This window comes from Leguminivora glycinivorella, chromosome 16 (assembly GCF_023078275.1).
Source record: "Leguminivora glycinivorella isolate SPB_JAAS2020 chromosome 16, LegGlyc_1.1, whole genome shotgun sequence".
Lineage (NCBI taxonomy): Eukaryota > Metazoa > Arthropoda > Insecta > Lepidoptera > Tortricidae > Leguminivora > Leguminivora glycinivorella.
The window spans coordinates 16,180,645-16,208,545 of record NC_062986.1 but is presented as its reverse complement, the minus strand read 5'-3'; the positions used below and the strand labels follow the sequence as shown (position 1 = coordinate 16,208,545).

The window sequence follows — 27,901 nt, the reverse complement described above, 5'->3', positions numbered from 1 at the left end:
TATATCTACTTATGGTCGTCAACAATAAACACAGCAATTACAGACGGGATTAACTTAATTAAATATTAAGTACTTAGCTCTTAAAATAGGTAGCGGCCATGACGAGGCGATCAAGGAAGAGAGCGAATCAGTTTGACAGGCGGTCAGTGTTGCCAGAGTTGAGAATACATGCTCCAACACTTATAATATAAATATCTTTCACTAAAATCACCTCTCGGGGATATAAAAATGTGAAATGTGTAAATAAATAATATGTATACGATTTACACATGACGTATGTAATGACAACACTGTCAAACGTAAGAAAGTAAGGCTCCCCACAGACAGTCTTAAAATAGGAAAAAATATTGTTGAGTAATAAAAATACACGACACTAAACTAGTTATACTTCCGTAACTAAACTTTTCTATAAAATTTCTACAAAAAGTTACAAACAAGTTTAGTCAAAAACAAAAGCGAAATTGCTAAAAAAAAATTAAGCTTGGCGCCCTAGTCTAGTTACCAGCAATGAAAAATAAATGATTTGTTACTTCCGTTATGTCATAATCATTTAATGCAATGAAAAATTAATAATAAGTTATCAAATTGTACGTAGTTATTTAAATGAACAAAACAAGTATTTAATATATTATAATTATGACTTCAATCCATTTCCTCTTGTCTATGGCACAAAAAAGAACAACTATGTAGATCTGGCAACAAAATTCTAGATTGGCTATAGTCGCTAATTTTTGACGTGATAACGTCTAATAACTCGTTACTACGGGCAGCATGCACGAAAAAGATGACGTCATTGTCCCGTTTCGCAATATAGTTTTTGCGCCATCTATTGGCGCGCGTTGGAACTAAGCGGCTGATCAATGCGCTCGGTATGGTTATAGCGTGTGGCCTGAGTAAAGCACCACAGCTGGGACAGATGGCGCGCCCGTGTGTTGTTCTCGTTAAGCTGAGTTTAGACCAGCAAGTTATTGCTGCAAGTTTTGAGACGCAACTATAGGTAAGAGTGAGTGGCAAATATCTGCATCTCTTTCTAGCATATACTTCTGTCTCAAAACTTGCAGCAGCGCCACAGAGATGGGCAAATCGTAATCGATTCCGGATTACACGATTACTTGATTTTACTTTGTAATCCACTACTGGGTGTCAGATTACTTGTAATGTAATCAAGTGAAACGGTAAATTACCATTACATATAAAGGAATCACTAATCATCTCTATTACCAATAATTCGGAATCATAGTCGATTCAAAATAACTGAAATTATTGACTTGATTACTTTCAGATTACAAATATGTAGTACCTCAGATTGCTGACTGTCACTTTGACACAAAAGTCATCATGGGTGTCGTAAAATAGGTTTTAAGGGTGCTGATTCCAAAATTAATGACCAATTTGGAATCTGACATTGCTGACTGTCACTTTGACACAAAAGTCGTCATGGGTGTCGTAAAATAGGTTTTAGGGGGTGCTGATTCCAAAATGAATGACCAATGTGGAATCTGACATTGCTGACTGTCACTTTGACACAAAAGTCGTCATGGGTGTCGTAAAATAGGTTTTAGGGAGTGCTGATTCCAAAATTAATGAACAATGTGGAATCTGACATTGCTGACTGTCACTTTGACACAAAAGTCGTCATGGGTGTCGTAAAATAGGTTTTAGGGGTGCTGATTCCAAAATTAATGACCAATTTGGAACCTGACATTGCTGACTGTCACTTTGACACAAAAGTCGTCATGGGTATCGTAAAATAGGTTTTAGGGGGTGCTGATTCCAAAATGAATGATTAATGTGGAATCTGACATTGCTGACTGTCACTTTGACACAAAAGTCGTCATGGGTGTCGTAAAATAGGTTTTAGGGAGTGCTGATTCCAAAATTAATGAACAATGTGGAATCTGACATTGCTGACTGTCACTTTGACACAAAAGTCGTCATGGGTGTCGTAAAATAGGTTTTAGGGGGTGCTGATTACAAAATTAATGACCAATGTGGAATCTGACATTGCTGACTGTCACTTTGACACAAAAGTCATCATGGGTGTCGTAAAATAGGTTTTAGGGAGTGCTGATTCCAAAATTAATGAACAATGTGGAATCTGACATTGCTGACTGTCACTTTGACACAAAAGTCGTCATGGGTGTCGTAAAATAGGTTTTAGGGGGTGCTGATTCCAAAATTAATAACCAATTTGGAATCTGACATTGCTGACTGTCACTTTGACACAAAAGTCGTCACGGGTGTCGTAAAATGGGTTTTAGAGGGTGCTGATTCCAAAATTAATGAACAATGTGGAATCTGACATTGCTGACTGTTACTTTGACACAAAAGTCATCATGGGTTTGTTATATAAACTTTTTCTTCTCCATTAATATTTACTGAGATATTAGGGTTCTAAGATTAGTAAATGGCACTAGCACTTTAATAGAATTAACGCGTGTCTCGCAAACGGTCTAGGATACAAAATGACGACTTTTATATAGGTATAAGTTAAGTTCGTTAGGTATCTTCAAACGGCCGAAGGCTCCTATTCTGTGCAGTTTCTGTAATAAGCGGGGCTCCGTCGATATCGCTTTCTGTCTCTGGCGCCTTAGTAATGCTACGGGAAAATTTTGCAACTTTGCACCACTCTAACTCCTAAATTAGTAGGTTTTAAAAAAACTTTAATTTATAAAAGATGCTTATTTTAATGCATTCTTTCTAATAAAAACAAAACACTATGCTAGAAAGAGTGCAGAGGAAGTTCTGTAGGCACATTTACAAACGACTGTACGGATATTACCCATATATGTATCCATCTCTATTCGTAACAGGAATGGTTGGTCTTCAAACTCTAGAAACCAGACGGAAACTGCTGCATATTATGCATTACCGCCAACTGTTTCACCATAGAGTAGATGACGCATCCGTGCTTGAGAGAATGGGGCTGCAAGTGCCAAGAGCGAATGTGGTGGTTGGCATGCCGGGCGCGGTGCCGGCGCGGCGGCGGCGGCGCCTGTTCGCGGCGGCCGGCGCACCGCTCGAGCCCGAGCTGCTCTTAACCGCATCATGTTGGAGACAGACGATATTGACATATTTGCTGATAGTGTTGGTGTGTTTTACAGAAAACTCTTAAGGTTCATAGATTCTACACTCCTTAGGTGATTAATGTAATAACCATAGTTTAACTTTTAAGTGTGTTTGCTTTTATTTATGTCAATTTAACATGTACATAATTATATTACCACATAAGTGCTTTGGTGAAATACTGTTAACTTTTGTGTATTTTAAATAAATAAATAAATAAAAAAACGTGAAAAAAGTCCCAGAATCGGGCCCCTTTTGCTATACTCTGACCGCCCCTGTCTATACTACTGTAATGTTTGACGTTATCACGTTAAACTACCGTCTGTAAACCGACTTTACAGACAACCAATTTTTTTTTTAAGTTTGAGTGATTTGTCTGCAATCGTAAATGTCATAGCATTTTTGAGCTCATTATTATACCAGAATGGCAGAAAATAGAGAAGAAATTTTAGCAAACTTCCAGGTGAATACGCTATTTATATCTAAATTCACAATAATCAGTAACTAAAACTTGACTATGTTCGTTGTGGTCAGGTTATGTGATTAACAACAACAGTGACTGTGAATTCTTCTTTATCTCTTTGTGCTTTTCTCGTTTCCTAATATTTTTCAATTGTAATTCTACTATTATTGTCTTTAGACTGCTAACTTTCGATAGGGTTCGATTTAAAATCTGATAGAAGTAAGTTTGTGGTGAAATGTTAAATTTTTTTGTTTTCCATAATCGTAACGAAAATGCTTATTACTGGTTGTTTCCACAAGGTTGATTTGCTCGTAACTGCGTATCGTAATTGTAGTTACCATATCTTTAAGGCAACACGTCTGTTTTGCACATTTCCTTCTAACTTCCTTTGTGTTCTTTGTTGTGGTTTACATATTTGTTTGTTTGTAGGGAATAACAGCAATAGAAGATGTTGCAGAGGCGATATATCACTTGGACGAAGCAAACTGGGACTTACTTGTAAGTTAATATTTATTTACACATGCAGCAATCCAATTTCAAATAGTTGTATGAGGATTTTTAACTTATAAAGTATAATTCTTTGATAAAATTTGAGTTAAAATATGGCATTCTGGTGCAAAGAAATCACCATGGCATACCTATTCACACATTAAAAAAAAAAAATTATTTTTATTTACTGGAGAAGTCTCCTTATGGTAAATTAATAATTATTAATTGTACAAAAGTGTGGTAGTGCAAGTTTTCTAGAATTCCAAACATGTAGAACAGTTTGATGACTGGCCGTACAGTTAAAAACTTGCCAATACTCCTGGAATTTTGATTTGTCAAAATACAAAGGAATAAAAGAGCCTGTATCTATTTAATCTAAAGTATTTAGTTGCCTTAAACAATGTTCTGTATTTCTATCTCCTGATATGTATACAGGCACCACTTTTACAAGTTGGATTGGTGCATTGCTTCCAGAAATCTTTGTACCAAAGCTTTGTTTTTTAAGATAATTCATATTCTGAGTTTGTGTTGAAATGTTTGATTTCAATAGATTGCATGACTAAGATCTCTATCAATAATCTATCATCTAACTAAGGCTCTTGGACACACGAAAGTCCCCATATGGAAAACAACATACACAAATACCACAGAACTAGATTTAGATAGATGAAACAAGTTCTTTTATTTGTATAGCGGCCGAGCGTGTCAGCTTTTGTACTGAAGTTGTTACTTGCCTGTGATTTTAAATATGTCTCAGGCCCTTGAGTGTTTATAATTTTTATGTGGTTGCAATTAAATATCATGTAACAAGACATTTTTTTTATGTTTTTGTTGACTTCAACTTACAAAAATTGACACCCGAAAGCTGAAAGCTGCAAAAGACGGACAACTCAGTGGATTTTACTGAGTTCATTTGACACCCTAATTAGATACATTTGCATACAATATAAAGAGTATTTTGTTCCTTAGTGTGTAGTCACAATAATACTTACATTAACTAATTACCCTTAATGGGATTAGAAAACAGTACCTTAAACTTCTCAGACTTGTGACTGTTGTCATCTATCCTTCTTAGTAAATAAAAGGTAAATTATTCTTATTGGTAGTAGAAATTATAACAATACAGCTTAAAGATTCAAATATAATTTAAGAACCAAGAAAAACACAATCATTGTGAGAAGAATCTACAGAAAAGGCCCTCACTTTGCCATACCAGGTATAACATTCAGGTAGCTTCCTAAGATAAAACCCATGACTGATTTTTGCTGTTGCATATTGAAACTCTTTTAAGGCTGCTTTCAAAATAATGTAAAATTGATAGTTTTAGTCAGTGAAATACTACAATTTCCGTTATCCAATAGATTTATTTAATTCAAATTTCAGTTAGAGCATCTTATTATCTTGATTTTTATAAGACTGGATTTTTGAAAACCAAGTCACTAAATTAATTATGAATTTTTCGCTAAAGCACGTTTAGAAAAACTCACGTATAGAGCTGAATTAGTCCAGCTTAGCTTATTTGTAAAATTTGGACAATTTTGATTACTAAAACAGGTAAATTTATAATTCGTATACCCTGTACTACAAACTTCTCAGACTACATTTTTATTATAAGGTTTTAAAAAAGAGTAAACGAGGCTAAGACGAAATAATTTTTTTTCAGAAATTACCTAAAATTAAGTGACAATTTCTTTGAAAATCTACATCACATCGAAATATTTTTTGTATTTAATGAATCTGCAACGTTTACTTAAATTGCTTTTATGCCTTAGTGATTATAAATTGCTATTATTTATCTTTGGCAATTTTTTGAAAACGAGCCTTCACTGGTACAATTATTACCACTTTTGGATCTCATATTTTGTTAGACCAAGTAGAAAAAGTCCTATAATGTGATATACATATATTTGTAAACTACTCGCAAAGCCCTTTAATTTGATACCACACGCTCTTAAAATCAATCAAAAATTATTGATTTAAGTTTGTTCTTTTAAAATTAACTCGGGAAAATTTGCTAGGTGTACAATGCGCTGCTGTAATTTTATTGGACTTTTCTATGTTATCTTTTGCTGTTAAATTGCTACTAGCATAAATGTTTGACTTCTTCTTATTTAAGAGCTATGTAGCTCTTGTCGGTGGAGTATGCGCCATATTTCCCTATTTTCCGCTTTCCTCTTTAGTTCTTGATACGACATGACACCGGCCTTCTCCTTGAGCTGGTCAACAAAACTCCTCCTGGGTCTTCCTCGCCCTCTTCTTCCTTTCACCTTTCCTTCTATGATATTTTTAAATTTATTTTATTTTTTTATTTTATATTTATTGGTTTACCAACAATTGTTTACACCAGTATTGACATAAATTCAACCATTATGATTATGATCGCTAAGCGTAACAATTACTTAAAGGTAAACACCACATGCATCAAATCAATCCATAAATGTATTTATAAATAGGTAAGAGCTATGCCATATATATAAACACATACACACTGCAATGTCACAATTTCGTCTTCATTCAACCCCTCTTTGCCAAGAGTGGCAGTGAGACCTGAGTGGTTCATGTGCTCTGCCTACCACTTTGTGGGATACAGGCGTTATTATGTATGTATGTATATACATAAAACTTCTGGCATTAACTCGGTTCTAAATAAGGTTCTAAAACTTCTGTTTTCTATTTCTTTCATTAAGTCTTCTTTTTTCTCCTGACATACCCATTTATTTCTAACAATCAGAGCAACTCCTTCACACACATTACCAATAAGTTAAAAGTTGATCTTATTCATTATAAATATGTCAGGGAATTTCGAATGTCAGGGAGTAACAATAACAAGTGAATTTTATGCTTCCAGTCAGCCATCAACAGAGTGATGCCACAGGACGGCAGCCGGCCCGCGCGAGGCGACAACAATGACGTGGACGTCGAAATGATCGACGACGACATATCTGTGATAACCCCAAAAACACGCCCACCCGGTATGTACTCCTATCCGACCCGACCCTTATACAGTTAATCTCTCTCATTCCAGCAGTCAAAATGAATAGCCGGGTCCACATTGACCGCATGCCTCGCGAGGCACTGCCTCACGCGCACATTTTGCCCGTACTAATGCGCGCACATTTGTCTCGCCCGAGCAAATTAGCTCTCAATGACGGCTCTCGGTCGGTTGTTCAAAATAATTCTTGATAGCTGAATTATCTAACGAAATTCGGTTCAGTGGGCATGAGGAGCATTGCAAGATATGTGCGCACTTTAGGGCTACTGCTACCCCTCCTACTAGCTTTGAATAACAGAATACCTATGCCACTCGACGAGGATGGCTGCGGTATTTATATTACAAATTACAATGTCAAGCCTGGGGAATCAACTAAAAGAAAGCATTTTTACAGAGATACTTATTTGTTACCATAGCAATTTAAAATACACCGGTCAAATCTTACATGAAAATCGGCTAAAAAAACAAAGTGTGATGTAAAGCTGGATTTTTGGTATGTTATTTGGAGTCCTTGGGGGAATGTAAGACTATATTTTGCAAGCAAAAAAAAAGTGTGCTAACTTCGTAATTTAAAAAAAAAAGTAAAAAAATCGGACTTTTTTTGGTTTTCATTTTTTTATTAAAAAACTATGCGTTTTTGGTCAAAAGTTGCTTCGTAATGTTGAAAGCGCATTAAATTTCAAACAGTTTGACATCTTTTTTATCAATGTCCGTCAAATAGTTTTCGAGATATGAAGCGTCAAAAAAGGTTAATTTTTGACGCATTTATAAAATGTAGCGTTTTGCCAATGTTTTTAGACAAATATCTGCAAAATACTTCATGATATGATATATATTGCAATATAACATTGTATAAAAAGTATTTTGCTTTAGTTTTAGTGCAAATAAAGGTTAGTAAGACGAATTTGGTAAACAAAAAAAATCTAGAAATAGAGAAGCTAGGAGTCTGGTAGATTGGTTAAGGTAAAATAGTTGACGCTAAAAGTCTTAGGTTGAAAGTGCTAAATATCTATTCGATCTTACTTTCTTTGATATCCGTTTATCTGAAAAAATTGTCTAAGCTAACTTTGCATCGATTTGACTATTACTAATGAAGAAATAAAATACAGTAAAATTTTGAAGTTTAGTAAATTAGAAAAATAAAACAGAATCAGTTACATTTTCCTGGTTCTGCATCTTGATGGCACAACTCCTGTAGTGATAGAAAGTCCACTTGAGTTGTATTTGACCACCAATTGCTGTGGAATAAACTACGGGAACGGAAAGCGCCCACGCCAATTATTAAGATACTGGAGAAGTGGTATTCCTAGCAAAAGAACGTAGTAAGAAGGAAGTCAACTCTGTCCACAGCCAGCGGGCTAAACTGTGGCGTGAGACAAGGAGGCAGTATGTCTCCGGCTCTCTTCAGCGTGTACATGGATGGGCTGTCGCAGGCTTTGACCAGTACCGAGATTGGCTGCTCCATCAATGGGCAAATGATAAATCACATCGCATATGCAGACGTTATGGTCCTACTAGCACCATCTGTGGGAGCTATGCGTAAGTTACTTGCAGAATGCGAGAGATACGCCAGCCAGCATAACATGAGATACAATCCGGACAAGTCTGAATTTATGCTCATGGAGGCAGCACATATGCCCACACATGTACCACCTCTTTTGCTTGATGGAATTCAATTGCGGAGAGTACACGAAGTCAAATATCTTGGCCACATCTTGTTCTCCAGTTTAAAAGACCAGGAGGACATAGAAAGGCAGAGGCGAGCCACCGCAGTAAGGGCAAACATGTTGGCTAGAAGATTCGCCAAATGTAGTGACAGCGTAAAAAGACAGCTATTCCTCAGTTTTTGTACAAGCGTGTATACTGTCGAGTTATGGTCCGACTACACCTGCGCGGCGGTGAGAGACCTGCGCGTGCAATACAACACATACTATGTACTGATATTTCGTTAAACGGAGAATACTATGATTCGTGCACGTCCACGACAACGCTCGTGAGATTGCATCGATGTTATTGACCCTCAGTGATATGCTTTAAAAACCAGTCCGTACAAGAACAATTTCGGAACAATCTGATTCAATTAATGAGGGTTTTCTACTCGTAAATATTTTTTTCCGCCAAGCGGCGAGCCTGAGTTCTTTCTGACCGTAAACTTAACTTACTAAATAAATGTTGATTTGATATACGCAAATATGTGTCTGAGTAATACTTAAACAGCCCCCAAATAATAATAATTCGTTCTCCGCTACGCCTCCTGTAAATATATGTAAACTATCCCATTTGGCCATTACCATCCACCGATTATTTCTGATCCCGTTATACTAGACTTATGATATAATCCTATTTTTTTAAATAACTGGCACTCTTTTGGTCTTATTGAAATTTTCTACATTTTTATTTTACAATTTATGTAATAGCCTGAGTTGTTTTGCTGATATCTGTCTCAAAATATTAGCAAAACGAATATTTTCATAGAAAGGGGAAAAATGCTCTTCTTTGTCGCTTCATATCTCAAAAAATATTTGACGGACATTGATAAAAAAGATGTCAAACTGTTTGGAATTTAATGCGATTTCAACATTACAAAGCAACTTTTGACCAAAATACATATAGTTTTTTAATAAAACGGCAAAAACCAAAAAAAGTCTGATTTTTTTACTTTTTTTTTTAAATTACGAAGTTAGCACACCATTTTTTTGCTTGCAAAATATAGTCCTACATTCCCCCAAGGACCCCAAATAACATACCAAAAATGCAGCTTTACATCACACTTTGTTTTTTTATTTCTCTTTTTGACCAGTGTAAAATGATTCTTTATTATTCTATTCTATATTATAACATGCAATTGGACAGGTGCTTGCATATACATGACGCACAGTTCGGCTTCCGAGCCGGCCTGTCGACGGAAAGTGCGATCATTTGTCTTAAGAACACTGTTGAGTACTATACCCGGCGTAGGACACCTATTTATGCGTGTTTTCTAGACCTTTCCAAGGCTTTTGATCTGGTAAATTACGATTTGCTATGGCAGAAGCTGGGAGAGACCAGTTTTCCTAAAGAATTAACACGCATATTTAGATACTGGTACGCCAGCCAGAGAAATAGTGTCCTATGGGGAAATGTTTTGTCAGATGAATATGGATTAAATTGTGGAGTCAGGCAAGGCGGATTGAGCTCACCAAAATTATTTAATCTGTATATTAACGATCTCATCGATGATCATCTCAGCATGCATGTCGGATGCCATGTTAACAGGGTAGCATTTAACAACATAAGCTATGCAGATGATATGGTGTTGTTGAGCCCATCGGTTGGTGGACTTCGAACCCTTATCGAAAAGTGTGAGTCATATGCTTTAAGACATAGCTTAAAATATAATGTATCGAAAAGTGAGTATATGGTTTTCAAGGCGGGAACCAAGTGCCCGTCTCATGTCCCGCCGATTCTCTTGAACGGTGAGCAGCTCAGGAGAGTAAATTCATTTAAATACCTTGGGCACTTGGTTACCGTTACCGATGATTTGCGTGATGATTCTGATATCGAGAGGGAGCGAAGGGCTCTTGCTGTTAGAGCCAATATGATAGCTCGCAGGTTCAGTCGGTGTACAGCGCAAGTTAAGATTACCCTGTTCCGTGCGTACTGTACATCGCTGTATACCTGCAGCTTGTGGACAAACTTTACGCAACGCTCGCTAAATACATTGCGGGTTCAATATAATGATGCGTTCAGGGTGCTGTTGCGGCTGCCGCGGCACTGCAGCGCATCCGGCATGTTCGCGGACGCGCACGTAGGCGTAGATGGTTTTCACGCGACGCTGCGCAAGCGCTGCGCCGCAGTGCTCCGCAGAGTCCGCGACAGCCGCCACAGCCTCCTGAGCATAGTGGCCGAGAGGTGGGACAGTGGCCTAATCAGACATTGGTCCTCACTTCATTTAGGATTAGGTACTAATATAGTTATTTAAGATGTCTTGTTATTGTTACTAACAAACTATGGACACATGTTAGTCTGAAATAAACGCATTTTATTTTATTTTTATTATTGCAGATCGAGAAGACAGTAGCCAAGCTTCAACCTCGTCTCCTAGAAATAGTTACACTAGTTTGGTAGAGCTGCAAGTACACTATAACAATAAAATGCATGACATCAAAATGTCCGGAGCAGCCACAGTCAGTAAGTAATATATTCAACATTTTAACCTAAACCTGGGACTAATCTTCTTTTCTCAGCATATTTGCGTCCACTGCTGAACATATGCCTCTTTCATGGATTTCCATTCTGTTCTATAAGCGGCGGTTCTGTGCCAGGTCGGCCCTGCCGTCTTTTTGATATCGTCCGACTATCTGGCTCGTGGTTTCCCGTCACCTCGGCTTCCAAGTCTAGGTCTCCACAGCAATACTTGCCGGCCCCATCGATCGTCATCTCTGCGACAAATATGACCGGCCCATTCCCACTTGAGTTACTGTGACTAATATCTTAGGCTAATCCCAAGATCGCGAAAAACCTATGTTGCTTGTTTCCATGGATGGCCACTACTTCTCATCAGGCGGCTCGTCTGCTCGTTTGCTGCCTACCAGTGTTTTTATTACCAAGAAAATGAAACTGTCTTTTTCTTCCAGATGATTTAAAGAAGCGGTTAGAATCAGTATGCGGAGTCCCAGTCTGCCGGCAACAGATCTCCGGGCTGGGTGGATCCCGGGCGACTTCAAGTGCTGCACTAGGAGGGCTCGGCTTGCAGCCAAATACTGTTTTGCGGCTCAAACAGGCTGATGAACTCATGCCGGATGATGAGTAAGTCTTCCAAATGATTCTAATAATAAAGACTAAAAAAAATAACTAGTTATTTATATCTAACTTCATCTGCCCTTCTAGCACAACTTGCCTTGTCGCGCGCGAGTTCATACTTGAAGTCGCGCTTGATGTATGGACTCGCGCGCGACATGGCAAGTTGTGCTAGAGGGTCTGTAGATATCTTAGAGAACTAAGCATGGGATCTAGCAAAAAAAAAAATTGTTCATAGAAAATCCCTATTTAAACCTTAAGTCATTAAAGGAAGAAGAACACTTAAAATTGTAATTTTAAATGTACAAAAAGTCTGCATTTTTCTATATTATTATCTAAGAAAGTATACTAACATAGGAAAAACATTGGTATCCAAAAATAGGACCACCATAACACACTATATTTATTTATTTAAACATAATTGCACAAAAAACAAACTTAATATACCTACAAAAAGGCTTTAACTTAATGCCACTAGGCACCCTTTTCTCTACCAGTCAACCATAAGGCAAAGCAGAGAATATTGTAAGTGGTGCATTGGAAACCATAGAACAGAAAAGGAAAATCTTGAAATCTTCAAAATTTATTATAGATACGATCATCATCCTCCTTACGTTATCCCGGCATATTGCCACGGCTCATGAGAGCCTGGGGTCCGCTTTGACAACGAATCCCAAGATTAGGCGTAGGCACTACTTTTACGAAATTGACCTTCCAACCCGAAGGAAGGTTTCCTCACGATGTTTTCCTTCACCGAAAAGCGACTGGTAAATACCAAATTATGACTTTCCGCAAGTTCCAAAAAACTCATTGGTATGAACCGGGGTTCAAACCCGCGACCTCCGGATTGAAAGTCGCACGCCACCAGCCCACATTTCATTATAAATAGGATATTATTATTAGCCCACATTGTCCCACTGCTGGGCAAAGGCCGCCCTCTTACTCTTCCACGTATCCCTATCCTCGGAAGTCTTCCACCAGTGTGTCTCAAAGGCATCGAGTTCGTCCCGCCATCTCTGACGTGGTCTACCCCTTGGCCTTGTAATTTGTGGCTAGGATAGGATATTAACAATGAATATATTTCAGAGTGGCGGAACGTCTGACGAACACGTACGTGTTGCACGTGACGCACGAGGACGTCGGCAAGGATTACACGCTCAAGTACCCCGGCACCAAGACGGTGCAGGAAGTCAAGAACGACATATTTTCGCTCACTGACATTCCTGTCAGACACCAGGTGAGTCTTCTTCTTTAAATCCTGTTACCCTCTGCTTGGGTGTAGGACTCGAATCATATTTCTCTAGGGATGTACCGACTATTGATTTGGCCGACTAGGCCGACTACCGACTAGTCGGCGCTTGGGTGGCCGATTAGTCGGCCGACTAGTCGGCTAGTCGGCCAGAACATAATTTTCGATAAATTCACATTTTGAATGTCATTATTGGTCCTTCGTTCGCGCTTTTCATGATTTTTTACAGATGTTCAAAGGTTCATGACAATATTTATACACATTTTCCATTTTTAACAACCGGCTTGGCTTAGTACCCACTATGATCCTGCCTATGAAGTCGATAATCCTAGGTAGGAAATTTATTTCTGTGGTGATAACAGATAATTGTTGTTTTGACAAAAAAAGGAATTACTAATAGCAACATAATACAAACATAATTTTCAGCTGGTAATTTAATTTTGTACTGTTTTTCTATCACTAATGAAGTGCCGACTAATCGGCCCTTTTTGCCGACTAGTCGCCGACTAATCGCCGACTACAAATGCGGCCGGATAGTCGGCTTTCCCGACTAGTCGGCGACTAGTCGGTACATCCCTATATTTCTCCATTTACTCCGGTCTTGGGCAGTTTAGGTAACCTCCTGCATGAGGTGAGGGGTGCCATCCCTAACACCCTGAGCTGAACCGTCTGTCACCGTTAAAACATTCGTTAAATTTTATTGTATGGGAAGTTTCTTAGGCAGATTGCTGCGTGACGATGATATGTCTGTTTAATGTTGTTGATGCAACTGGCCCTTAGGGCGCCATGGTTTCCGCTTGCCGGGTGTATTCCAGGTGAGGGCCACTTTGGATAGGTGGTTATCAGGTTTTCTGAGAATATGTCCAATCCAATGCCATTTCCGCTTCTGGATATTGGTGAGTGCCTATTGTATTCTGACTACATGCTGGAATAATCTTCCACCACCACAAATGTTATACAATTGTATTACATACATACATACAATCACGCCTGTATCCCATAAAGGGGTAGGCAGAACACATGAAACTACTAAAGCTTCAATGCCACTCTTGGCAAATAAGGGGTTGAAAGAAAACGAAACTGTGACATTGCAGTGACAGGTTGCCAGCCTCTCGCCTACGCCACAATTTAACGCATATCCCATAGTCGCCTTCTACGACACCCACGGGAAGAAAGGGGGTGGTGAAATTCTTAACCCGTCACCACACAGGCAATTGTATTAGTTGAAGGAAAACATCGCGAGGAAACCGGACTAATTCCAAAAGGGCTTTCCTGATTAGACTAATTCCAAAGACCTTTCGGGTTGGAAGGTCAGATGGCAGACGCTTTCGTAAAACTAGTGCCTACGCCAAATCTTGGGATTAGTTGTCAAAATGGACCTCAGAGAGTCTGGGGCCCAGACTCTCATGAGCCGTGGCCACAGATCAATACAACAAGATGGCCCTTACAGGGCGACTCGCGGTCACCAAGCATACGACAAATCAGGTTTATAAAAGTTTGAACGCGTGCGACACCGATCAGTAGCGCCCAAGTATACGACCCGCTAACAGTGTCCGTGTCCGCTCGGGAAAAAATCTTAAATAATCAATTTTGGTTGCAAACAATGGTCTCTTACAGCATAAAGTGGTGTGGCAAGTCTTCTAACACTTCTACATGTAAAAAAGATGGAACAACATTCCACAGTTAAGTCAAATTAATAATTTTGTTGAATATTGTTTATTGTCCGCGGAGTTCATTTATACTGGTCAATATGGTTGTGCTGAGCGGCGCCGAGGCGCGTCCATCCCTCTTTACCGAGTTAAAAATGTGATATGCTATCCCTTTCACGTAAACGACTAGGCATGGGGCCATGTTAGTTTATGTCTGTTGCGGGAACTTCGTACTGCCGTTCGTACCATGTGCTACCATTTTATGAAATATAAAAGAAAGCAGATTTGTAATAGTGAATAATTATCTAGAATCTGTAGAGTCTGTAGTGGTATTTAGTTCATTGATTAGTTTAGAATATTTAGTTGGTTATTTAACTTAGTACCTAAACGTAAGTAAAAATGCACAGTTTAGTTATTACTTTATTAGTTACTAGAATGATTTTTATTGAGATGCTATCACAATTATCATCCTCCTTGCGTTATCCCGGCATCGGCATTCGCCACGGCTCATGGGAGCCTGGGGTCCGCTTTGGAAACTACTACCAAGATTTGGCGTAGGCACTAGTTTTATGAAAGCGACTGCCATCTGACATTCCAACCCGAAGGGTAACTAGGCCTTATTATAATTTAATTAAGGTGACGAACCCAATCATGGACAGTTTAAGGAAAAAATTCGCCAGTTTTTGATATTTCACTGATAAATGTAAAAATTCTACCGCCAAGCGTGTTAAATCTTGAATGTCCTATCCTTCTTCTACATTTCAAGCGTATTGCAGAATAGATATTCCTATTGGTTTCTTCATAGTTAACAAATTAAAACTAGGTGTTTTTTCTCCAATTATGGACGGCAGTTCTCCAGTAATGGATCCCCCATTATGGACAGTGAAATAAGTTTAAAATTTTACTTTTAAAGCCAACTGATACGCAATGAGTCAATTTTATACACCATAAATACAATTAGTTTGGGTTATTTTAACATAGGATTGTTTCTTGTAAATTTTGGTTTTGTAAATTGTTCCTTGTCCATCATAGGAGGTAGGCAGTTTTTCGGGTCCAATAATGGACACTTGCAAAATAACATCATTTCTTTATATCTTTGGAGCAACAAACTAGTATGTTTTATACCTTATCTCATGCTTAATGCAGTAAGTAAAACGCATTCAAGATTACACCGTGCGTTATTTTTTTATTATTTTATACATGAACTCATCTCTCTTAGCAACATTACTAAGAATTCGTCTTGATATTTTTTTTCAGTAAACTGGTGAATTTTATCTTGTCTCCAAATCCTTCAGAAATAACCGAATTAATTGAAACTTCAAAATTAAACAGCTCTACAACTCTAGTTTATGGTACATAGCCGTCAGTTTTTAGAAACGTATTTTAGATACTTATTTTTAAGGATTTGTGTTTTTTTGTCCATAATGGCATCACCGTCCATTATGGGGTATTTTACCTTATAATATTATAATTTGTTGCAAAACAAATTCACCACAGTACTGGTACCGGTACCATTGTCTATAATAGACATGTCCCATTCCCATCCCTACTGCTAATCATAAAGGCGCGCCATTATTTGAAACGACCAATGGCAGCACCGTGCGCGCCCGCCTCACCCCGCAAGGATTGGTGATTTGCGTCTCGAACAATATCGCTTGCATTTGGCTTCTAGTGGGGTGTTCTGTGGCCGTGGCAAATGCCGGCATAAAGCAAGGAGGATGATGAATTGATGACCCAGTAGGTCTGCTGTAGTTTTACCTCCTTATTCATAAACGTACATTAAAGTTATCAAGCCGATAATGTTCGTTAGTCCCTTTCTATCACACCAATACGTCGGAAAGGAACAGTGTTTGCACTCATTGTTATTGCAAGTTAAAAGCGTCAACATCTCGCCATGGGATATGTCTATTTAACACGTTCGACACAAAGAACCCGTCTAGTGGGCACACGTGACCTTTGCTCAGATGTCTGAGAACCCGCCCAGTGGGTGATAGCATAGAGGAATAAGTAAGGGAAGAGTTGTAACTCCATACATCGGTAAATGCAAGTTATTTGTAGTGACATCTAGCTCATCCACTCATCAATCACGTGTCAATTAGCTTAAATTATCAGTACTGCTACTTGTCAATAGATGTCGCGACGAACAAAAAGTCTAATGCTCAACAATTTTTAGCTAATATTACAATAGTATTAATCAGTGCTCTGTTTTCAATTCCTTCTGCTTGAAATATAAGTTATAAACTGTTTTGATATTACATTTTTAGCAACGCAGCGCTGGTGGCATCTAGTATCGAGTAGTGGTACTGATAATTTACGCTATTTGACGCATGATTGACGTGTGATTGTCGCTAGATGTCACTTCAAATAACTTGCATTTACTGATGTATGGAGTTACAACTCTTCCCTTACTTATTCCTCTATGGTGATAGTCATGCAAGGTTATAATAAATTACGTCCGGTTTCTGACGTAGTGCGCCATTCTTTGTCTGGTATTGAATGTGTTAAGTTACTTTGAACACCAGGTAGCGTAGGATTTATTGAATCGAAATTGAACTTTACGGAGTCGTTGGGTTCTTATCACAGAATATATAATAGTACAAGTACAGAAAGCTCACTCCGTTGATGTTCACAAAACGCCGCCATTCTAAATTCTTACCTACGCTAACAAAGGGACCGCACGCGAGCAGCCGACATTGATTTTTATTGCGCCGCGCGAAGGTCGTCACCACTGAATGTACTTGTAGCGCGGCCATGGACTCGCGGAGTGAGCCGCCCCTGTTCTTATCAAGACTTTCTGATGACGTCCTCATTCCATCTGTGAAGTACAAAGGTTCAAAGAAAATAAATTTGAAACATTGTTTTTGTACAGGTGTGGACGGGATGGCCGGTGGTGACGGGGCTGGATGACACTGTTCTAGCCATGGTGGGGCTCGATATGCCTCAGCATGAGCTAGCTGTAAAGCGCGGACCCACCAAGGAGTATAAACGGGTAAATAAACACAATATAACCAGCAGATTTCATATTATAAAAAGAAATAAATGCCATATACTAAACAAGTGACCAAACCTCCTTTAGGTCAAGGCTAGAATCGAATCAGATCCAAAATGATCATCTTAGAATAATTTTATTTGTTTTAATACTTCCAGTTTTTCTCAAATAGATCTTGTAACTTATTGCCACAGTTCTTTATTGTAGCTTAATTTTTACTCCTAGTCATGAAGATCATAAAGAAATATTATATAATGTAAAATTCATTACTTTTTTAACTAAAGATTATTTTGTATTATGTTTGCAGATAGTAGTAGAGAGTTCCGACAGTGAAAACAGTTCCGTGGAAGAAATAGAAGACAGTGTTGAAGGGTTCACGTGCGAAGACGACATGTTTGTCGACCTTGTACACTCGGAAAGACTACGTCCGCTCAGTAAGTTTATACAAACTATACTCTGGAACGACCACCTTTTAAGTAGAAAAAGGCGATAAATTTCAAAAATGTACAGAACCAAATCATAGCAATACTTACTTTTCTCACATTTTTGAAATGACTCAAAAGTTGCCACATGCAAAACGGTTTAAGTACACAAAAGATGCGCTCCTTTTTTGCCAGACTGTAAAAGGTTTTATTTTTCACCACAACACTAAATAAACAGTGTAGCAGTGCCAGAAAAAGTGGCCAAGTATACCACTCCACATTATTATTTACATACTATCAAAGGTGTGTTACGATATGGTTTGGCCACAGGCCGTAATTATTTGGTGTTGACTGTAGAATCAGATGCTTAACCCTTAATTTTTCTTTTTTAATTTTTTTTTCTTGAATTTTTCTTTTAACGAGATATTAATATATGTGACAGACAATGGTTTTCTGACTCTAGGAAAAATAATAAAAAAAATATTTAAGATCGATTTTTATACTAAATCAGTGTTAGAAGTTAAATAGGCCAAATCTTATTTATATAAATATATCGTAATTGGTAAGTTTTATTAAAAAAAAATTACTACTATTAAAAAGGTACACTATTTGTGAAACCTTTATGATAAAATGTTTAAATTAAACTAATTACTAACTCCGAAAAAATCAGCCTTAATCACATACTAAAAATCGCCATCGTCCTGTTTTTTCACACTTTTCCGCCATTTCATATTAATCCTTAAATAATAAATAGTAAATCATTATATTATTTAATTTATTTAATTGTATATTAAATAATAATAAATAATGAATAAATGTGATCTTGGACACGGCGCGGATAGTCCGACGGTTCCTCTCTCTGCATAGTTCCCCGACTGGCGGCACCCTCTCTCTGGAAATAATTAATAATAATAAAGCAATAAATGCAGCCCTAACCACCGGCAGCTTGGGCCCTGCCCAGCTGCTGGCGGCACCCGTAGGTTAGGTTTTTTATAATATGTTTATATGTTTTTATATTGTTTTGTAAATGTTTTTATATTTTATTTTTATATACATATTGTAAAACACCTAACCTAAGAAAGAAAATAAATACTGGAAATAATGAATAATAATAAAGCAATAAATGTGATTTTGGATAGCTACATATCGAGCCACGGGCCATCAAATATATGATGCATATATACATCACCATGCATTTAAGGGTTAAGGCGCCGGTCCCAGCAAAAGCTAGTAAACGATAGAAACGAAGGAAAGATAGTCGCTCCCGTGTAAATAAAGGAGACGCGATGATAGCGCGAGCGAGTTATAGTTCGTTACGGAGCGGTGAAATCGTTCGTTTCTCTTTTATTTATACGGGACTTTTATTTATCTTTGGCCGTGGGCCTCAGTCAATCTGTGTAAGAATGTCCTATAATATTTATTTATTTTATATTTAATTATTTTTATTTTATTTATTTATCTTTTTTTTTCGTTTCTATCGCCGATAGTTCATCGCCTACTCGCTTTTGGTGGGACCAGTGTGCGTAGCCGAATGCACAAACGCTCACGAAACGAAACGCTCTTAGATATCTATCTCTATCGCTCTTGCGTATTAGCGCGACAGAGCCAGACTACCTTTCGCGGCGTTTTGTTTTCGTTTCGCATCGTAGAAATGCCATTCTGTTACGGGGCCAGTGAGGTACGCGGCAGGCTGAGTCAACCGAGGATTCCAACCTAACGTAATTATTGTTCTTGTAGTGTCAGAACACGTAGAGGATGAGGCGCTAGGCTGTATCGAGTTCGCTGAACGATTCCGCGCTCGCTACGGGCCCAACACGCCGCACTTCTTCGAGGGAACTCTTCAAGACGCCATCAAGGAGTCCTGTCTTCAACCAGCTCGGGAGGTGAGCCTATATCATGCTACACATATTCTAGACAGTGTGCGAGTCAGAATACTAGACATTATGCTGTATAAGGGCCAGTTGCATCGACCACATTTGACAGACACATCATCGTCACACAGCAGACGTTTATGGAACTTCCCATACAATAAAATTTAACGAATGCTTTAACGGTGACAGACGGTTTGATGCAACCGGCCCTAAAGCTGAGTTTAGACCAGCAAGTTATTGCTGCAAGTTTTGAGACGCAACTATAGGTAAGAGTGAGTGGCAAATATCTACATCTCTTTCTTGCATATACTTCTGTCTCAAAACTTGCAGCAATAACTTGCAGGTCTAAACTCAGCTTAAGAGTCCGCGGAGCGTTTCCGCGCGGGATACGAACCCAACACGCCACATTTCGAGGGAATCCTACAAGACGCCATCAAGGAATCATGTCTCCAGCCAGCATGGGACGTAGGTTTTATTCTTAGATTGATGTTGTTCAACATGATCTAGACACAAATGTTGGTTGAAGTTAAAAATGGCGACCTTCCTTTAACAAGTATTTATATCGAGGTTTTTTTTATTTTTGAGAATACTCTTTAAGTTTCTTTTCAGGGGAGGTATGATAGGCTAGTAGACATTCCTACACGTTGATCACGTAGACAACGTAGTAGTGATTGAATACAGATAAACCACCTCTCCATCCATACGATAAGGGATTGCCTCTGTCACGTAGGTTAATCATTATAAGAAGCTGTACTTTAGTATTAAGGGAGAGTATTAGGAGATAGGTTGGAGATATTATACCTATGGACCACAACTGATAACAGTGTTTACTTCAACCACCTCCCAGGCACTCTGCCTATTTCAGGCACACCTCAGCAAAAGATACAGTGGAGACAAATCAAATGATTATAAATAGAGGCAGACAACAGGTGGTCTTATCGCTAAAGAGCGATCTCTACCAGACAACCTTTGGGTAGCGGAAATAAAAAAACATAATCAAAAATAGTAGGTAATTCGAAATAAAAACACAACATTATTAATTTATTATCAAGGAGAAAAACAACCGTCACGTTCGTGGCCGTCATCTGGGTTTCTACGCGACTTCAAACTGTTCAAAGTACATTTAAGACACTTGTATGTTGTTCACAGCGAAAACTCTTAGGCGTATATCTGCACCACGAGCAATCCGTACTGGCCAACGTGTTCTGCGCTCAACTGCTCGGCTGCGAGACCGTTCTGCACACGCTCAACCACAACTTCGTACTCTACGGCTGGGATCTAACAGACCCCGACAACAACAACATGTATGTACACTGTAAATTAAACGTGCATAAGATACGGGTAGCACAGAGAGCGATGGAGCGCACCATGCTCGGCATTAACCCTTAAATGCATGAATTTTTCTTTTAACGAGATATTAATATATGTGATAGACAATGGTTTTCTGACTCTGGGAAAAATAATAACAAAAATATTTAAGATCGATTTTTATACTAAATCAGTGTTAGAAGTTAAATAGGCCAAATCTTATTTATATAAATATATCGTATGTATGTATGTATAAGCTTTATTGTACATAAAGGAAACAAAAGAGACACAGTTACAGAGTCAGTAATATACAATGTAGGCGGACTTATCCCTTAATGGGATCTCTTCCAGTCAACCTTTGAGGAAATGAGTAGAAGCGAATTAACGATGAGTGACGAATTCAAAAATGTAGGTACAACCACTAAAAGAATTAAATGCAAATTTTGTATACACATGGTAACAAATATATACATATACAATTACATTAATACACCAATATATACATATATAATAATATAATAATAAATAAACAAATACTCATAAAATATATATTTATATAGGTACTTAGACCAAAAAGTATATGGATATTAATTCGAACCACAAAGCAAGACGACAATTAAAAAAAAAATAGATAAAACTTAAAGAAAAAGAAAAAGAGAGAAAAGAAAAAAAAAACAATCCGATAAAAAAAAAAATTAAGTGTCGGAAAGCCATAGTTTTTTAAGGTTATTCTTGAGTGCTGCTATCGTAATTGGTAAGTTTTATTTAAAAAAAAATTACTACTATTAAAAAGGTACACTATTTGTGAAACCTTTATGATAAAATGTTCAAACATAAACTAATTACTAACTCCGAAAAAATCAGCCTAAATCACATACTAAGAATCGCCATCGTCCTGTTTTTTTACACTTTTCTTCTTAATCCCTATCTTAATCCCTAAATAATAATAATAAATAATGAATAATAATTAAGCGATAAATGTGATTTTGGATAGCTACATATCGAGCCACGGGCCATCAAACATATGATGCATATATACATCACCATGCACTTAAAGGTTAAGCTTCAAGATCGAGTGAGGAATGTCGAAATCCGACGCCGCACCAAGGTGCGGGACGTGGGTGACGTCATATCCAAACTCGAATGGAATTGGGCGGGACATGTTGCCAGGCAGAGTGATGGCAGGTGGACCAAAATGTTGAGCGAATGGTGGCCGCTATCGGATGTAAGAAGCGCCTGGCATCCGTTGGCTCGTTGGGTGGACGACATTCGAAAAAATGCGGGGCACTTCTAGATGAGATTAGCCCAGGACCGGGATAAGTGGGGCACACGAAGCCTATGCCCAACAGTGGGCGATTAATGGCTGAAATGATGATGATGGAATTAAACGTCGACACTTTTTTAGACATTTATTTTTTGTTTCAAAGTTTATTGGACCGTAACTGACTCTCATCGATAAATAGCTGCTAGGTGCCTGGATCTAGTAATGATTATTGTTACGATTCAACAGTCTCTAAGAGGGAATGGAGACTATTATTTTTTCTGCTCTTTGACATTCGGAAAACATGATGACTGTTGTCCAGCCTCTGGATTTGACTCAGAAGGCGGCACTTCTGGACACGGGGCACATAATCCGGTAACTCTTTTAATTTTCCTAAAACTTTTTTTTAAATCCAGGTTACTGAACTCCGTGGCGAACGCCTTAGGCCCTGTCGCCAGCATGACGATCCGCAGCATCCCCGTGGAAAGATTACCGGCGCTGGTCATTATCATGCGAGTGCGGTCCAACACAGAAATCTACTCTGTAATCAATGGTGAGCCATTAATTTTTGTAACCCCCGACGCAAAAACGACGTGGTGTTAGAAGTTTGACGTGTCTGTCTGTCTGTCTGTCTGTCCGTCTGTCTGTGGCATCGTAGCTCCCGAACGGATGAACCAATTTAGATTTCGTTTTTTTTGTCTGAAAGCTGAGTTAGTCGGGAGTGTTCTTAGCCGTGTTTCATGAAAATCGGTCGGTCGTCGGGAGCTACAATGCCACAGACAGACACACACAGAGACAGACAGACATGTCAAACTTATAACACCTCGTCGTTTTTGCGTCGGGGGTTACAAATCTCGTATCTCACACTGCCCCTCAAAGTTAAAACGCAGTAAGTCTTTATGCATTCCATACATACTTACTACATTTTACCCTTCATTGACAAGAAGATACAAGGTTTTTTTTTCAAAGTAGTGACGATATTCTTACTATAAAATTTGCAGGCAACGTGGGCGTCTCCGAGCTAGTAGGCGGCCTAGTAGAAGCGTTGGAGCGATTCGCGGCCCAACGCGACGAAGACGCGAGATTAGAAAGAGAACGCGACGCTCGCCAGCAGGTGAAGCTAGAGCAGGACGAAGCATACCAAGCCAGTCTCGAGGCCGACAGGTAAAGTTACCTTGTTTAATAATACAGCATATAACTTCGAATGGGCAGGTAAAGTCATTAAAACCAAGAGCGTGTCAGGCCACGTCAGTGTAGGATTCCGTAGTACCACGTATTTTTTTTTTAAAACTGTTCAACCTATCAAGTTCAAAATAATTTTCCTAGAAAGTCTTTATGAAGTTCTACTTTTGTAATTTTTTTCATATTTTTTAAACTTATGTTTCAAAAGTCAGAGGGGGGACACATTTTTTTAAATTTGGTGCGATTATTTCCGAAAATATTTACATCAAAAACAGTACATTCCAATACAAGTGCGTAAAAAAGGAAGTTCGAAACGAGTGGCGATAAATTAAAACACGACCGAAGGGAGTGTTTTAAATCGACACGAGTTACGAATTTCCTTTTCGCACGTGTATCGTACGACGTTTTTCAGTACAGATGAGCCTCCGAAGTTTCGACCTGGCATATAATGAACCACTTCTCGCACTAGTGCGTAAAAAAAACAACATCTGTACTGAAAAATATTTCTTCTCGTGTCGATTTAAAACAATTTATCGCCACTCGTTTCGAACTTCCTTTTTAGGGTTCCGTAGTCAACTAGGAACCCTTATAGTTTCGCCATGTCTGTCCGTCCGTCCGTCCGTCCGTCCGTCCATCCGTCCGCGGATAATCTCAGTAACCGTTAGCACTAGAAAGCTGAAATTTGGTACCAATATGTATATCGATCACGCCAACAAAGTGCAAAAATAAAAAATGGAAAAAAATGTTTTATTAGGGTACCCCCCCTACATGTAAAGTGGGGGCTGATATTTTTTTTCATTCCAACCCCAACGTGTGATATATTGTTGGATAGGTATTTAAAAATGAATAAGGGTTTGCTAAGATCGTTTTTTGATAATATTAATATTTTCGGAAATAATCGCTCCTAAAGGAAAAAAAAGTGCGTCCCCCCCCCCCACCCCCTCTAACTTTTGAACCATATGTTTAAAAAAATATGAAAAAAATCACAAAAGTAGAACTTTATAAAGACTTTCTAGGAAAATTGTTTTGAACTTGATAGGTTCAGTAGTTTTTGAGAAAAATACGGAAAACTACGGACTACTACTACTACTACTCTTGGCCGGTTTTTTTTACGCACTTGTATCGTAATGTACTATTTCAAGAGCGATAAACAGTGGTGGGCACATTCTGTGACAGACATCTAGAAACTGAACGTTATTTTTCTTTCACATTCTAACCATGATGAACTAGTTACTGTTATCATTGCGTTAATTTTTTCAGAGCTAAAGAACAAATGAAAAAGCAACAAGAATTAGAAAGAAATCAGGAATTAGAAAGGGCAGAGTCTGAAAGACAAATGGAAGAAGCGAAAAAAGAGGTAAGTCGTTACAAATTTTGTAATGTGAATGTCGTATATTTCATTCATTAGGCGGCTGATTCAGGGCTGTCCTTTCAAATTCCCAGTGACTACAGTCACGATGACTTTAAATGATAACCTAACCTAACCACAAAATTAAAATTTTGAAAAAATCCCCGACCGCGACATAGTGGACCGATTTTCATGAAACATGGCTAAGAACACTCCCGACTAATTCAGCTTTCAAACAAAAAAAAACTTAAATTTAAATCGGTTCATCAGTTCGGGAGCTACGATGCCACAGACAGACAGACACGTCAAACTTATAACACCCCGTTTTGCGTCGGGGGTTAAAAATAGAGGTACATTTTTTTTTGTTTATCTAAAAACACTTACATACTATTTTTTACATAGGAACAGCGAGCGAAAACCGCTAACGGTTTATCTGCCGCTCGTTTACACTGTAGGTATTTTTTATTCGAAAGAGGTAAATTTATATCTAAGTAGGTAATTAAACAGTTCTTATCTAATTAATAAGGAAATAAGCATTTAGTTTTAGCTGGTTGTTTGCAAACAACCCGAGTGCGCTCCTGTACTTGGCAACAATAGGTTTTTTATAATTGTTTTTGTCTTGTGTATATTATTAATTCCATTATGGTTGTTGTCTATTCGACAGATATAAGGTACCAACAAAAGCAGAGTGCCTAAAATCGTAGTTTTAGAATACTTAATTACATATAATGTCTCTAAGATTATTTATGGTCCTAAATATTAGTGTCGTAAAGTTAATTTTAACTTTATAGGCGGACCGCGCGAGCGCACTGGCCCGAGTGCCTGCAGAGCCGGCCGAAGGCGCCGCCGACGTCACAAGAATTAGGATCAAACTGCCGCCCCCACACGACAGCTGTCTCGAGCGTCGCTTCAACGGAGAAGACGCGCTTTCGGTAAGTGAACATGAATCTATGGGAATATACTGGGATATCTTCATGTGAAGCGTGCTGACCCGAGTGACGGCGGAGATAGCCGAAGTGTGCCCGATGTCACGAGAATTGGCATCAAACTGCCGCATCCTCACGGGACTGTCTTGAACGTCGATTTAATGGAGAGGAAGTGCTTATGCGATGATTTATGTGAACACATCTCATTCGTAAACTGAAAAGATCTTATGAATTAATTCGTGACTAATGTTGTTTTTTTTTCAGGCATTATTTGACTTCCTCGCATCAAAAGGTTTTCCAAAAGAAAGCTACAAAGTGATCTCTAGCTGGCCTAGGAGAGACGTAAGTCCATTTCTTTTCCATTTTATTCGATCAAATATCAATTTAAACATTACTAAAGGTAGTTAGCCTCACAAACTCACTTTATTAGTACATTACGATACAAGTGCGACAAATAAGAAATTTCAAAACGAGTGGCGATAAATAAAACACAAACGTAAAGAATGTTTTAAATAGACACGAGTTGCAAATTACGTATTCGCACATGTATCGTACAACGTTTTACAATGCATAAATATCATTTAATTTTTTTAAATAGTTGCGTAATGAGCTCATTACGTGCCTAGTCCGGTAATATAGCGCCATATGTACTGTTTTTCTATGCATGCATAAGATAGTTTGGTACATTGATTAACACACAAACTTGAAACCTAGGTCTAATCTATCTCTTTTCAGACAAAAAAACTGAGTTTTTATTTTGTTGCAGTTAACAATGGAATCTCACAGCAGTACACTAAAGGCGATGAAACTGTTCCCGCAGGAGACGCTCATGCTCGAGGAACGGTGAAGACACACACACACAATATACATACAGTACCAAAAGCACACACGCGCAACTTTGTACTTCCAAGGGCAGCGTATAAAGAAACCTCTGCAATGTGATTTTAATCTCTATAAAACAGGCATATTTTTCAATTAGGGTTTTCTGAATCGTTTTTAACGTCAGGCGGCGACAATGATGCGACTGAGGCCCCACTGGGGTCAGATCTCTGACAGCTTCAAAATCCACCAATCAAATAATGTTGATTTAATATTTTTGGATTTTGAAGTTTGCTGTCGGAAAGTCCTGGCGTCTCATAGATCAGCTCGTGAGCAGATTGGATAGAATCAGCTCGTGATTCTGAGAATAATCCAAACACGTCCAGGCAGGCAAGCATGGTCGCGCGATAAATGATAAAACATCAGGCCGTCCCTATCGCACTATTTGTAAGTGCGATAGGGACGGCCAGATCTGGTGAAATTCGATATTCGGGTTTTTTTTAACACTTAGTAAAATTTGTGAGCCTCACTTTTTTATTATTATCATAAATGGGCTTACTCTTGGCCACAGACTAGCCAAAGGCAAAGACGTGGTCTACGATGGAGTGAGCTCGCCCAAAAAATGCCTGTTCACCCTAGATTTGAAAAACTTTACTGTCAAGTAAAAAAGGATTCTTTTCATAACTAATAATTTCAACAATGATTATTCTCATATTATCATTTTCTACTGCTAGTGAATCATTGCTAGCATTGCGGTGACTGATTTGATTTCAAGATTATAATACGCAATTAGATTTTGACATGACGTTCTAAAATAGTTAAGTACTTTATAAATCGGTATTTTATCTAATTGACGCTTAAGATCAGATATATTTATTTTCTAGTTGTTTTGCAAAACACGAGTTATAAATGTACCTATGAGAGAAAAATGATTATTGGTTTAATCATTATCCTATCAATGAGGTGAAGACTTAGTGCGTTTTCACATTATTCGATCCGATATCGGATGTCGGACCGATATCCCATACATTACAGGCGCCATGTTGGCGCCTCATTTTCGCGTCATTTAAATTTCTCTAAAATTGTGT

General features: G+C 38.3%; 1 protein-coding gene across 1 annotated transcript; it reads left to right on the top strand.

The window, feature by feature from the left end:
• The first annotated feature begins 3,439 nt into the window (after positions 1-3,439).
• LOC125234349 (FAS-associated factor 1) lies at positions 3,440-27,883 on the top strand. The gene is made up of 16 exons (XM_048140517.1): positions 3,440-3,529; positions 3,959-4,027; positions 6,867-6,990; positions 11,055-11,180; positions 11,627-11,798; positions 12,876-13,026; positions 17,557-17,676; positions 17,984-18,110; positions 19,836-19,981; positions 21,119-21,273; positions 22,955-23,091; positions 23,540-23,702; positions 24,981-25,077; positions 25,860-26,000; positions 26,259-26,336; positions 26,761-27,883. The coding sequence occupies exons 1-16, from the start codon at positions 3,491-3,493 to the stop codon at positions 26,839-26,841; spliced, it is 1,926 nt and encodes a 641-aa protein (XP_047996474.1). The 5' UTR covers positions 3,440-3,490; the 3' UTR covers positions 26,842-27,883.
• The last annotated feature ends 18 nt before the right edge of the window (positions 27,884-27,901 follow it).

Coding starts and splice junctions, on each gene's coding strand:
- LOC125234349 (XM_048140517.1), top strand. CDS start 3,491: ATGGCAGAAAATAGAGAAGAAATTTTAGCAAACTTCCAG. Junction 11,799..12,875: donor GAACTCATGCCGGATGATGA/GTAAGTCTTCCA, acceptor AATATATTTCAG/AGTGGCGGAACGTCTGACGA. Junction 26,337..26,760: donor CTAGCTGGCCTAGGAGAGAC/GTAAGTCCATTT, acceptor ATTTTGTTGCAG/TTAACAATGGAATCTCACAG.